This window comes from Stegastes partitus, unplaced genomic scaffold (assembly GCF_000690725.1).
Source record: "Stegastes partitus isolate 25-593 unplaced genomic scaffold, Stegastes_partitus-1.0.2 Scaffold1660, whole genome shotgun sequence".
Classification (NCBI taxonomy): Eukaryota; Metazoa; Chordata; class Actinopteri; family Pomacentridae; genus Stegastes; species Stegastes partitus.
The window spans coordinates 93,225-106,935 of NW_007579391.1; the positions used below are offsets into that span (position 1 = coordinate 93,225).

Below are 13,711 nucleotides of genomic sequence, written 5' to 3' on the forward strand. Positions count from 1 at the left end.
GATAGATAGATAGATAGATAGATAGATAGATAGATAGATAGAAAATTAAATGAAATTGTCAAATGGTGCAAAAAAAGAGAAAATAATAACACATTTGTATATATACAAGGTGATTATTTGAAATGATAAATGTCCAATAAATGTTGGTGTAACGTGTTTCCTTTAAAACATTTAAAAAACTTGTAGGTAATTGTTAGCAAACGTTGTGGGAACGTTACCTGCCAGTCAGAGACTCCAACACTGATCCTGAACAGCTTCTGCCAAATGAATGCAGAACTCATAATTCATAAAGTTTTCTATCGATTACTTTTACAGTTAGTTCAAACCAAACAATCCCATGCAAATGTATCACCACTACATGTTTTTTTTTTTTTGTTCCTCGTTTTTGTTTGTGAGTTATTTACAGCCTGACTCAACAACAACAGCAGCCTACACAGAGCGGTTCACCCGTTCTGCTCGCCTGCTGCATTTAAAGGGGTTTCGACCCAGACGGGCTGAGAGGAGCTGCTGCATAAAGTGTTAATGACTTCTGGTATTTTCTGGAACGGGGATTATTGCAGGAAATTCAACCCCGGGGTCATGCAGCAGCTCAGCCGTTTCACACCATAAAAGCTTCATCGTGTGCTGATGTGTGCACGCTTGGATACAGTTTTCTTTATTTACTCAAATCAAGCAACTGTGTGTGTGTGCGTTTCAGGTAAAGCTTTCCTGCGCGCCCGTCAGATGAACGTGGACATCGCTACCTGGGTCCGCCTGCTCAGGAACGCCATCCCCAGTGGAAGCAACACACCTGCGTACACGCCCAGCTTCACAGGCAACACACACAGCACAGGGTGGGTAACTAATGGAGCCGCAGTTTGGCAAAAACACACACCTGCTTCAGCTTTCTTTATGTATGCATTTTAAATCACATTCGTTCATTTACCATTTTTCTTTTTTGACAGATCAATAATTTAGTGGGGGTTAGAGCATCAGGCGCTGTGTGGAGTCAATGAGCCCATCTGTTAATGTTACTTATTAAGTCAATCAATACTTTGGATCAATTATTTATGTGTAATGTCTTTAATGTAGCTTTTAATGTCTTTAGTGTAACTTTTTAATGTCGGCCATTATTGTGAGGAGTGATCAAAAAGTTCAGAGGTTTAAATTTGGCCTCCATTCCTGTCAAAGTTTAGCCGACTTGTGCGGTGACACACTGCTGCTCCCAGCGCTCCTGCAACGCTTGTACTGCTCCCTGTATGTCTGCGGTAAACACTGAATCTCCCTAACTGTCAGAGGAGGAAGTCACAGGGAGTCAAATCTAGCAACTAGGTCAGGATTGACGATCGTGTTGTTGCACCACAGTTCAGGACTTTGTGCCAAATGTTCCTTCTCAGACACCTCAGAAGGTTTCAGACGATCTCTGTCTTGACAGTTTGACCCTGAGGGATTTATTCCCGGTGCACAATCACTGATGATTAAGAGAAAAAATTCCACTTTGCACCAACATCTTCTTTCGCGAAGGCTGCAGTCGTCTCTTTAACCCGTCGCTGATCTTTATCGACCAAATGGGACACTTGTGTTTCTTCCTCGCGGTGGCCATCTTGTCCTGGAGGTCAAAGAGGGGTCACGCCTCCAAAGCCGCTCTTTCGTTAATTCAAAGCTTTAATTTTGAAAACTTTAATCTCTTCCACTGTGAAAAGTAGCGGCACCCGCCTCCCTCATGGCTAGTGATGATCCTCCACATGGACGTTGCATCATTCTGGCTCTGCTCGAGTTTTACGTCCATGTGGGAAACACAAATGTGCACCTATGAGTGGACAAAAATACATGTGTAACAGAGGTCTTATTGCTGATAGTGTGGTGATTAACTTGTGACAGTTATGCAGATGTGCATACGCCACAAATAGTATCTGAACTTTTTAATCGCCCCGCATATTGAATGAATTAGGAGATTCATATTAAATCAAAAATCTAAGTTTATTGTCATTTCGCTGTACATACAACAGTAGGACAAACGAGATGAGAGAGCGTTTCTTCAGAAGTGTTTGCACATCTGGATCAGCAGCTCAGTGTTCTGACAGCTGGTGGCATGAAGCTGTTGATCAGTCTGGAGGTTCATTCCTTTAACACTCTGGAAACGTTTGCCTTGTGGCAGCAGTTCAAACAGTTTATGGAGACGATGTGAGGAGTCCCTGACAATGTTCAGAGTCCTGCTCCTGCAGCAGCTCTGGAGAAGTTCAGAGCTAGCTGCCTGAACTTTAATATCCTTATTGAATCCATAAGAAGATGGATGAACCAGCTAAGACTGAACTGCCTGGATGTCTGCTGTGCTGAAGTTTTTTACCACAACTTACTTATTTGTGCCTCAGCACCACTGATGTTTCCTACTTTGTTTTTTGCGTTGCAGAGAAATCTCCGTGGAGAAGCTGAACCTGGACAGCGAATCTCCTCCCAAAGCGGAGGTCAGGAAAGATGTGGTGGACGCACCAGCTCCTCTGGTGAGTGAGGCAGAGAGAGGGACGGAGGCCAAAGGGAGAGGGAGGCAGACAGAGGACTTTGTGATGGGGAAAGATGGCCATCTTAACGCTATCACGTTACTGTTTGGTTGACTTCCTACCTGCCTCCTCTGTCTTGGAAACAGTGCTCCAGTCATAGGCTGCTGCTGCTGCTGCTGTTCTGTGTGCTGCAGTGAAATCTAAGACAGCCGTAGCCGGTTAGAGAGCGAGAGGACAGGGTGAATAATTAGAGGGATGAAATCTCAGGGAGACAGATTTAATGAGACATAATTGGATGGAGGGGAGCTTTAATTTGATCAAGTCCAAATCCATGTGATTTTCTCAGTGTGAAGACGACAAGAAACATTTCACACTACGTCTGTCTCTGGTCTCGTCTGCTCCTGTCTGCTTTACCAACACCAACATGCTATTCTGGTCATCTGGCTGTGGACAAACAATCATTAGTATTTGTTTAGTGTGTTTCTCTGTGTCGCTAACACACTCAACAAGTGATGCATGAAGTTAGAATGAGGCTGTGTAATGAGCTTTGTTTCTAAAGTTTTCTGCAGCTGTGCAACTTATTTACTTTATAACTGATTTCAGCAAAGTTCAGTATCGATAATCTCTCCCAGAGACTTGATGTCAGATTTTTATTTTTAATTTTACCATCACTTATTTTTCATTAGCTTTCAAATATGTTACATGATAACGAAAAATCACCACATTAGTTTTGCTTAAATTCAAAAATAGTTCAATAAATTTAAATTTTTTCAGTTCATTTTGTCAAACTTTGGGTGAATTTGATGAAATATCGCAATTTTAAGCTTAGATTTGCTTAATTTCGCAACTCCACATCACGCGATTAGTTAAAAAATCTGAGCATTCTTTCTGTATTCATAGTTTCTGGCTGTGATAAATGATGCAATGTTGGTAATGCCTTTCAAACATACTTGCAGATTTTGGAGTTTATTGGTGAATGCAGTCTTAAGAAGTTTTAATTTCTTGCACATAAAATTTCTTTGCAAAATTAACTGCACTGGGCCCAACAGTGTGCCTTGAGGAACTCCACAAGTATCTTCAGTTAATATTATATGACAATATTATAAGAAGTGAAACTAAATATCACGTTCAAATGTAGATGCTTTTACATGAGGGTTTAGTTTCTTCCTTTCTCAGCCGTTGCATTTGCATCATGGACTTCCTGCGACATGGTTTGGCAGCTTCATTGCGGTCGTGCCAATAAAACAAATGTGACTTTGAATTTTAGAGGCAGTCTTAAGAAGTTTTAATGTCTTGCACATAAAATTTTGTTGCAAAATTAACTGCACGGGGCCTAACAGTGCGCCTTGAGGAACTCCACAAGTATCTTCAATTAATATCATATGACAATATTATAAGAAGTGAAACAAAATATCTCGTTAGAATGTAGATGCTTTCCGTTTGTTCCTTTCTCAGTCGTTGCATTCGCATCATGGACTTCCTGCGGGATGGTTTTGGCAGCTTCATTATGGTCGTGCCAATAAAGCAAATGTGACTTTGAATTTTAGAGGCAGACAGACAGAATTAGACAAGCAGAGAGAGTCAGAGGGGGAAGAGGGCCCGTGGCAGATGGTGTGTTCAATGAGGTTGAAGTATTATGGGATTAATTACTGTGATGTTTTTTAGACAACTAATTAGCAGTGAGGAGGGAGTGGAGAGGACAGGAAGAGGGGAGGAGCGAGGCCGTCGGCCAGCAGGGGATCTGGCAATCAGGCAGCGACGAGCATCACTGACTTATTGTCTGCTTTTACAGATGTTAGCAATCACTCTGCCTCTTCTCACGACGCTCCCTCGCTGTCATTTCCCCCTCCATGCATTCATTCTAATGGTGCTTCATGTTTCGCCTCCTTCATCTTTGTCTCTCAGGAGCAGACGCCCGTCATCGAGCCTCCGTCCACGCCGGATGTCCCTGTTCACGAGCAGCCAACCAGATCGCTGTCTCAAAACTCCCTACGCAGGTGCAGCAACACACAAGCAGCCTCCTTTTTTTCCCTCTCATAATGAACACACACCTGAGTGAATCTTTTTGCAATATGGCCAACACAGCGTGACACCAGGAACACAGCCCCCACACACAATATGGTCCCGTGTTGTAGCCTCCTTTTGTAGCACCTGGTAGCAAAGCCAAGTCATCATTAATGTGGATCACAGCATATGTCGCCCCAGAATAAGACGTGGCTCGCTGTGCTGGAGGCTAAAAAACAGAGCAACAGTCGCACAATGAGCAGTTTTAGCCCTTTTTTGTGTGTGTGTGTGAGCATTAATTTTGAATGAGACACATTCAGATATGACATCATGTTGGGTTGCATGCACTGTCTGTAATCTGCCTGTAATCTCTCTCTCAGAGCCAGCAGAGGCCCTCTTTGTCTGCAGGACTTCAAGCTGATGGCGGTTCTCGGCAGGGGCCACTTTGGGAAGGTGCTTATAGTTTGTTTTTTTATGTTAGGATGAAGCAAAACGGCGTATTTGTCTTTTCACACAATGCTATAATTTGCTTCAGTGTATTTTCTACCATGTAAAACTTCCTTTTTTTATCATATTTTATTTTCATATTAGCAACGGATAGAAATATACGGAAGCATCATTAGCATCATTCGACTCATCGTTTTGGTTTTACAGCAAGCAGTGTTAACGTCTCCGTTCAGCTCTGTCTGTCCGTGCTCCAGCTCCATAGCTGTCCAGTGTCTAAAAACAGATCACTGAGCCACACTGGGTCGCTGCCACATCCACTGTCATGCTGCCATAAATACTCACTCAGGCTCCCAATAGGTCTGCTGTGTAAAAGTCTGTTTAAGTAAAGTTTGGTCATCTTTACAAAGCCCAGGACGTTCCTTTGTAGCTCCTTTAAGCTTTGTATTTGTGATCAGTTTTTAATTACTGGATCATTCCATTCTAACTCCCCGAACCATCCAAGTTTTTATCGTAGATTTTCTTGAAAAAAAAACTACATATAAACTTCTATTGTGTTCATGGGACCCTGCAGAATCCTAAAGCTCTACTGCAAATATTAAAAAACAAATATTAATAGCTATAAATCTCAGATGTTTGGCCTTTGGGGCTAAATTTGATATTTTTTTGCAATTCCTTGTTCGCCTCATCAGGCTTTTATTTTTCACTTGATTGAGTTGGAAATGAACATAAATACAAACCTTAAAGATAAATAAATAGTAGTTCCTGAAAGAGACGACAATCAAATTCATGACCCTAATAATGTCCAACCTTAATGAACAATCTTTTCGACAATTAATTTCAACTGAATTTTGCTTTTGCGTCGTATTAATATAAAGTCCTATCCATCTGGATGTTATGTGGCAGTTCATAAAAAACTGACTGCCACAAATCTTGCTAAATACAGCTTCTGAGATGAAAAAAAAATAAAAAATTAAAGATGTTTTGACTGTATAGTTTTCCTAAGAGGGATTATTTTAATTTCCTTAAACCTTTTTTTTTAATTGGAAAATGTTCATATTTATTGTAGATATAAAAGATGTTACATTACTTTATCATTAAATAAATATTTGAAAATGATTTTTTAAATACTTTTAACAGGCTGTAGTATTACATTCAGTAGTTTTATGCCACAACTACACATCTTAATATGTTTTCTTTAAGGTTTTGACAGACAGTCTAATATAAGGAATGGCAGTGATCATGAACTGTAGCTCACTAAAAGAGTATTTGGAGTTCAGCTTTAGAGTTTTGTAAGGTCCCATAAATTTAACAGCAGTCTTTTTGACATTAATTTGTGAAGAATCTCCGTGACATGAGCTGAACTGGTTCAGTGAGTTGCCATGAAATGACCCGAGCGAGCTTTAGTGAGAAGCAGCAGGCCTCAGGCCGAGGCAGAGAGAGGAAGCGAGCTAACAGACTAATTCATTGTTGCTCATGATATTTGCTCACAATAGCACAATTATATTCCATTGAACGCTCCCTTATGTTCATTCCCATTAGCATTTCATTATTCAAAAAACCCTGAAGTGAGCTTTTGTTGGTCCGTTCAGGTGCTGCTGTCAGAGTACAAGAGCACCGGCAGCCTGTACGCCATCAAGGCCCTGAAGAAAGGAGACATTGTCGCTCGGGATGAAGTGGAAAGGTGAGCGTGTTTCACATCCCTGGCTGACCACGACCAGAACTGCTGCACGACAAGAGCTCCTTCACCTCATGATTACGCCTCGTACAATGACTGTCTCATTCGCACCCCCTCCCCCTCCTCTGTCTGTCTGTCTCCAGTCTGATGTGTGAGAAGCGGATCTTTGAGACCGTCAACGGCTCCCACCACCCCTTCCTGGTCAACCTGTTTGCATGTTTCCAGACGCCAGAACATGTGTGTTTTGTCATGGAGTACACGGCGGGCGGAGACCTCATGATGCACATACATGCCGACGTCTTTACTGAGCTTCGCGCTGTGTGAGTTCCGCTGCGTGTGCGTTCGATCGGGAGCTCCACGTTCGATCCGTCTGTGTCTGTACGCCCACTGATGATGTTGACGGCTGATGAGGCGGCGGCCTGTCTGCTCAACTCTGTCTCTCTCTGTCTGTCCGTCAGGTTCTACTCGGCCTGCGTGGTCTTGGGTCTGCAGTTCCTTCACGACCACAAGATTGTGTATCGGTGAGCACTCGGATCGTGTCTGTCTTTGCCTCTAACAATATGTACAGTCGTCCTCAAATGTATTAATACCCTCCTATTAAAGAAGGAAAAAAACAGTCGCTGATGAAAGTAATCATAAATAAAAAATTAAAGAAAATCATGACATTGACGGCGCCCCTATGGCTCACCGAGTTGAGCCGGTGACTCATAAACAGGGGCTTTAGTTCCCCGATGCAGCAGTCGTGGGTTCGACTCCCTTTGCTGCAGATCTCTCCCCATTTTTCTTTCCTGTCTATCTCTACTGCTCTAAAAATAAAGGCAAAATACCCAAAAATATATATTAAAAATGATAAAATAAAAAACTATGACATTGCTTTTGAGTTGTGGTTCAACAGAAATTTAAAACAATAAACAACCAAACAAACAAAAACCAGCATGATGGGACCCGTAAACTAATATTTTGCTGAACAACCCTTTGAGCCAATCACTGCAATCAAGTTTTCAGTTTTGTTTTGTTTTTTTAAATTATTCTTTTCAGCCACAATTGAAAATTAATGTCTTATTTCACTAAATTATAATTTAGCAATTTTTTATTTATTATTACTTTTTTCAGTTTCTAGTTATTTCAGTGACTGTTTTGATTTTTCTTTAATGTTAGGGTATAAATAGATTTGACTGTAAAAGATGTTTCCTCTCTCCTGTCGCCATTCGATAAAAATATAAATCTCGTTCCTTTTCTTTATCAGGGATCTTAAACTGGACAACCTGCTGCTCGACACGGACGGCTATGTGAAGATAGCAGACTTTGGGCTCTGCAAAGAAGGTGAGACTTCATCATTTATTCATGACGCTCGCCCGCCGCAACACCACTTGAGGAAATGTTCCCCACATTAAAGAAAAATAAGTCCTTTCTCAAGCATCAAAGTGCCTCTCTGCTCTCGCTTGAAGCAAACCCACCCTCACTGTTCTCCACTTCTTATTTTCTCTGTCTAAGGCATGGGCTATGGAGACAGGACCAGCACATTCTGTGGGACTCCTGAGTTTCTGGCCCCCGAGGTTCTGACGGACACGTCGTACACCAGAGCGGTGGACTGGTGGGGGCTTGGAGTGCTCATCTACGAGATGTTGGTCGGAGAGGTGAGAGTGAAGAGTTATTTTTTTCTCAGCAGGCAGGGCCTTCGCTCGAATCTGCCTCTGTTTCCTGTCTCCCTCTCGGCTGCTAAATAAAGGTCAGCCGTTGTACTTTGCGAGTTTGATGAGAAGATCAATACCACTTTCATGTCTGTGGACTAAATATAAAGCCGGGGACCATTTTCCCACCGAAAACATGTTTCAGGTTGTTCACATTTAGACCAGATTTCACCAGGATCAGTGAAGAGTTTCAGCCCTTCAACTTGCAGATTGTTTGCACAATAATTTGGAGTTTGGCCAACAAACACTCAGAGCAGAGCGAGAAGGAAAGCAGTAGTCCAAGCAGGAACCGCAACCTTGTTATTGGTAACCGTGTTTCCGTTCTATTACTTATGTTGGAAGGGGGAACCCTAAGTAGTTGTGCGTGCACTTTACAGCAGTTGGTGCAACTCCTTATTATTATTAATGTGTACAGCTGCTTCTGTTACGATGTTTTGGAAGCTCCTTGTTGGCAGCTTGTCCAGTTCCATACTGATAACATTTTATGAAAGAATAAACATGTTAAAGTTGCATGTTTGTGTGGAGGACATCTGAGGGAGTTGGTGCCAAAGTAGACATTGACTAGTTTTAGAGAAAAATGGGTGAAAATTTTGTGTTGCTAATAAAAAAAGTCATGGTTGTTGAAGGAGTCATGCATATTATAGGCATCCAAAGATGTTCCAGCACCATCCAGAGATAGAAACAACTGCTTTGTGATGACTGCTTTAGCTTTAATTTCCTTTTTCTGAGTGCCAAAGTGGGCCGTACCATATTTTCTACCCCTTGAGAAACAAACTGATTCCAGGTTTGTCTCGCTGAACAGCATTGAATAGTTTACATCATAAGGAACTAGAGATACTTTTGAGGACCTTGGGGTAGAAATAGATGCTTGGTGGTGGTTAGTTAAGTGTTTATTTTACGTTGAGTTGAGTTTTCACTGGGCTTGAGGTCGCGCTGTCCGCCATCTTGAATCACAAACACATGCACCTACCTGCACCCGTGTTATAACGGTTAGCAGTTCCTGTAGCTTGGCCCAGTTTGCCACTAAATTTTCATGCCAGAACCATTATGAGTCAAACTTCAAAGTGGCATTGTGACGTTACCAGTGGGCTGCTGGTTGGACCACTTTGTCACGAACTAAAACTGTACTTTGGATTTTTTATTGTTTGGCCCACTTTGGCACTGAACCCCTCATTTCACCAACTCGTAACACATGTGACATGTTGATGTTCGGCCCAGTTTTCATCTAGAAATCAATGTCCTGGTTGGTGCCATTGAGTTACTTCAGTGCAGCACAAAGACTGGAGACAGGGAGGGTCTGTCTAAAGCACCAGCACCTCTAAAGCTCATTAATTAATATGTTGGGTCTTGTTACTGGCTCCTAGCTGTAGCTTCACATTTGCAGGACTGATATGTCAGTGGTTCTTGTTAAACTATTCCTTTAAGTTTCTTTGTGACTCAAGGATATGACAGGAAATGAATTATTGATCTTGGAGATTCAGGAGCACAGAGCTCAAAGAAAGAGAAGAAACAGCTGAATATCAGATTTGAAAAAGTGCAGGCTTATTTTGTTTTGTAAGGAGATGAAGAAGAGCACAAGAAGAAAGATATCAAGTAAGTGATCAGCCACAACATCAAAACTACTGACAGGTTAATGACATTCATTATAAACATGACAAAGAGCTCAAGTTCTTGACTTGACCTCAGAAGAAACAGTGAAAATGAGGGAAAAACCTTGTTGACACTGAGGAAAGCGCTGTGGGGAAGGTTTGCATCCTTTGGAGGATCTCGTAGTATTGATACCCCTTGTGCTGTCAGGCCATCTGCCCCCATCATGCCACCCATCAGGGGCAACGAGATGCCCTGCAGGGTGGGAGAGGAAGTCTGGAGGAAGGTGCCCGCTGATGTGGGGGGACTCCTGCTCCCTCGCCAAGGCTCTACCAAGTGGCATTGATCAAAACCTCTTGTGGGGCAGATGAGCTGTGCAGCATCAGTTACCATGGTGATCTAAACAAGAGCCGCCTCCTGACTTTAGGGCCAACATACCTCACTGACTCATTCAGTTAATATCATAGCACATTGCTGTGTTGTGTACAATTAGGTTGTCCGGTTGAGTTCATCAGATTTTTGGATGGTGCTGACAATTCTTCCTTCTGTATCGGATCATTTTAGTAGAAAAGAGGGAATTTAAGGGTGAGAAAGTCTTGGGATGCTATTTGGGAAAACCCAAATACTATGAAAAATGCATTAAATGACTCTTATATAACAGACAGCATCTCCACCTGAGTGTCAGTCGGGGAAATAAATATTTGAAAGACTTAGAATAAAACTTATACTTTATCTGGAACATTTCACTGAGGTATAATATGAGATTTAATGTCTGTCTGTTTCAGTCTCCGTTCCCAGGCGACGATGAAGAGGAGGTGTTCGACAGCATCGTGAACGACGAAGTGCGCTACCCTCGTTTCCTCTCCACTGAGGCCATCGGCATCATGAGACGGGTCAGAATGACGATCATCGAATGCTCCTCATGTTTTCTTTGTACTGTATTTCAATTAAGTTGGGAACTTAAGACCCACTCATGTTTCCACTGACTTATCTGTGAGGCTAAAAGGAGCGCTGGTCCACATTGTTGTTTCTTGGTTCTCAGTTGTTGAGAAGAAATCCTGAAAGACGTCTTGGCTCTGGAGAAAAGGATGCTGAAGATGTCAAAAAACAGCCTTTCTTCAGGGTGAGTGTTGGGTTTCTATTCGTTTTCTCAGACGGCGTTTAATATTAATGACAGAGAAATTGAATTTTTACAACTTCAGAACACGGACTGGGAGGCGCTGCTCCAGAGGAAGGTCCCGCCGCCGTTCGTCCCGACCATCGGCAACAGAGAAGACGTGAGCAACTTCGACGCCGAGTTCACCACCGAGGCACCGACCCTGACGCCTCCCCGCGAGCGCCGCACCCTCTCCCGGAAGGAGCAGGACCACTTCAAGGATTTTGACTACGTCTCCGACCTCTGCTAGGGTCAGGGGGTCGCGGGGGGTTTTTTTAGCTGCACACTGCCAGCCACAGACTCTGAAAGGAGACGAGACGGCTGACTGTCTGTGCTGGGAGGGCACGGACAGACGGACTGGGAGGATCACTCGTACTCTGTCCTCTCTCTATCTCTGTGTTTATGATGGGATGAGGCAGCAGCCGGGCTGAGCGAATCAGTGGAGTCTGATCGCGTGTCGCAAACATATGCAGTGTCACAGATCTGCTGACCGACAGACTATGCGGAGTGGCTTTTACCGAAAGGGGGGGAAGTCGCGATGATAAAGATAATCCAGATTATGTAACAGATGGAAGATGAGATGATGGATCCTGCTGTTTGTTTGAAATTCTCAAAGAGCCTCGAAAATCACGGAGGCAAAGAGAGAAAAGCGATGATTCAGTTTGTCTCTTTGCTCCACTCTGTCGTCCCTTTATATCTCTGCTGTTTGTTGCTGCTAAGTGTGTGTTTAGCCGTGTCCCTGCCTCCGTCATGAATGTTTCAATCGTGCACCACCCGTCCGTCACCACTTGGGGGAGCCAGAGGAAAGAGAAATTTCTGTTTAATGTTTGGTCGACGCTGCCCCCTGCTGGTCACGCCAAAGAAAGGCAAGTAAAGGGTTTTAGCAGGAGGCTGGTGGAGGGGGTTCAGCTGCTGTTTGTGTGTCTTTGTTCAATCATAGGAAGCATCTTCTCCTTCCGCTGTCCTCTGTTACACCACAGGTTTTTAACTTCAATCATTTTTCAGTGACAAAAAGCTTTTACAGTTTTGTGATTTACTGTTTTGTTTTTTTTCCTCCCCTCGTCTGTGTTTCCTCCTCTGTTCTGTTATTTGCTGGTGAAATGTGTTGGAACTGTGACTCAGTAAAGATGTGAACTCAACTTTGAGACTTTTTATCATTTATTTTTCTTGCATACACTAATTGTTTGGGCACATATAATCTAACTCATCCTCCTAATATGAAAACAGGAAGTCTTCAGGTTCTCCATTTTGAACTTTTTGCCCAGCAGTAACTTCTACGTTCTCTCAACAGGTTGTATTTACCTACCGACTGTATATAACAGAACCCTCTGTGATGCCGCTATTAGGTTTCCTGAAGAGATGATGGAAAGTGTGGTGAACACAGCCATCGCCATTAATTAGTTAAAAATAACTTTAAGGCTTAATTCAATGTAACCAGGTGAGTTATATAAAAAAAAATTCACCCCCGTACGCTTGTCATGAGCAGAAATTTAGCTACAGAGACCAAAACTGTTCTTTGTACCAGTCTGTAAATGGACTTATTTCTTTTGTAAAATTGGACATTTTAACATTGTGGTCTTTGATTCATAGCTGGATCCTCTAGTGGTGATTTGGGGAACTGCAGTCTTTAGAAATCATTCAAGACCTTGCTTTACTTTTCAACCCCAGAGGCTGCGGCTTGTATTTCCCCTCAGAAACCACTGATGTGGCTTCTTTCATGTTGCCCCACTTAGAAATTTAAATTGTCTAATTCATACAAAGACCTGAAAAACATCTACATTCCTCACTGTCTTCTGCAAGACTTAAATATAACAATCTGCATTATTTCTGTCTACCAGCAGGGGGCGACTGCTCTAGTTGGAAAAGGTGTCCAATTGTATAGAAACCTGTGAGAAAATTAACCTACTTGTCACTTGATTTATTACCTCAGTAGCCTCATGAGCTTAGAGTTTCAATCACTACCTACAAGTCCTGCATGATGCTCATTTTATAAATTATGCTCCCATTCAGACTACAACAGATGGGTATGTTTTAGGGCGGGACTACCTTGTGATTGACAAGTCGCTGCCTTGGGCGTGTCCTCGAGTTCCCCGTCAGATCCACCCATCACGTCGCCTCACCTGGTTGAGCTGGTGGTCGTGAGTTAGAGTCCCGCTCATGGCCCTTTGCTGCAAGTCCTTCCCCCATCAGGGCTGCAAGGTGGCTCGGTGGTTAGCATCGTTGCCTCGCAGCAAGAAGGTCGCCGGTTCATGTCCCGGTGAGGACACCTGGGATCTTTCTGTGTGGAGTCTCCATGTTCTCCCCGTGCAGCGTGGGTCCTCTCCGGGTTCTCCAGCTTCCTCCCACAAGGTCCAGAAACATGCTGAGGTTAATTGGTGATTCTAAATTGTCTGTAGGTGTGAATGTGAGTGTGCTTGGTTGTCTGTCTCTAAGTGTAGCCCTGTGATAGACTGGTTACCTGTCCAGGTGAACCTGCCTTCACCCTGAGTCAGCTGGGATAGACTCCAGGCCCCCATGACCCTAGTGAGGATTAAGCAGTGTATAGATAATGGATGGATGGATCCATCACTAGTCATGTCCAGTTTTGAAATGATGACAGCAGAATTCCAAATACTAGCCTTCAAAACAGTCGTCCACAAGCCAAGATCCATGTGCAAACGGTGGTATTTATTAT

General features: G+C 43.0%; 1 protein-coding gene across 2 annotated transcripts in view; it reads left to right on the top strand.

The window, feature by feature from the left end:
- The window catches only part of pkn1b (protein kinase N1b), a 49,966-nt gene extending 37,790 nt beyond the window's left edge, over positions 1-12,176 (top strand). For both annotated transcript variants that reach the window (XM_008301330.1, XM_008301329.1), the window contains exons 11-22: positions 698-833; positions 2,390-2,480; positions 4,383-4,474; positions 4,862-4,934; positions 6,518-6,609; positions 6,747-6,923; positions 7,062-7,124; positions 7,850-7,926; positions 8,098-8,240; positions 10,667-10,774; positions 10,924-11,004; positions 11,084-12,176. In XM_008301330.1, coding sequence (XP_008299552.1) covers positions 698-833; positions 2,390-2,480; positions 4,383-4,474; positions 4,862-4,934; positions 6,518-6,609; positions 6,747-6,923; positions 7,062-7,124; positions 7,850-7,926; positions 8,098-8,240; positions 10,667-10,774; positions 10,924-11,004; positions 11,084-11,287 — 1,337 coding nt within the window. In that variant the 3' untranslated portion in view covers positions 11,288-12,176. The remainder of the gene's footprint in view (positions 1-697; positions 834-2,389; positions 2,481-4,382; positions 4,475-4,861; positions 4,935-6,517; positions 6,610-6,746; positions 6,924-7,061; positions 7,125-7,849; positions 7,927-8,097; positions 8,241-10,666; positions 10,775-10,923; positions 11,005-11,083) is intronic.
- Positions 12,177-13,711: the final 1,535 nt, after the last annotated feature.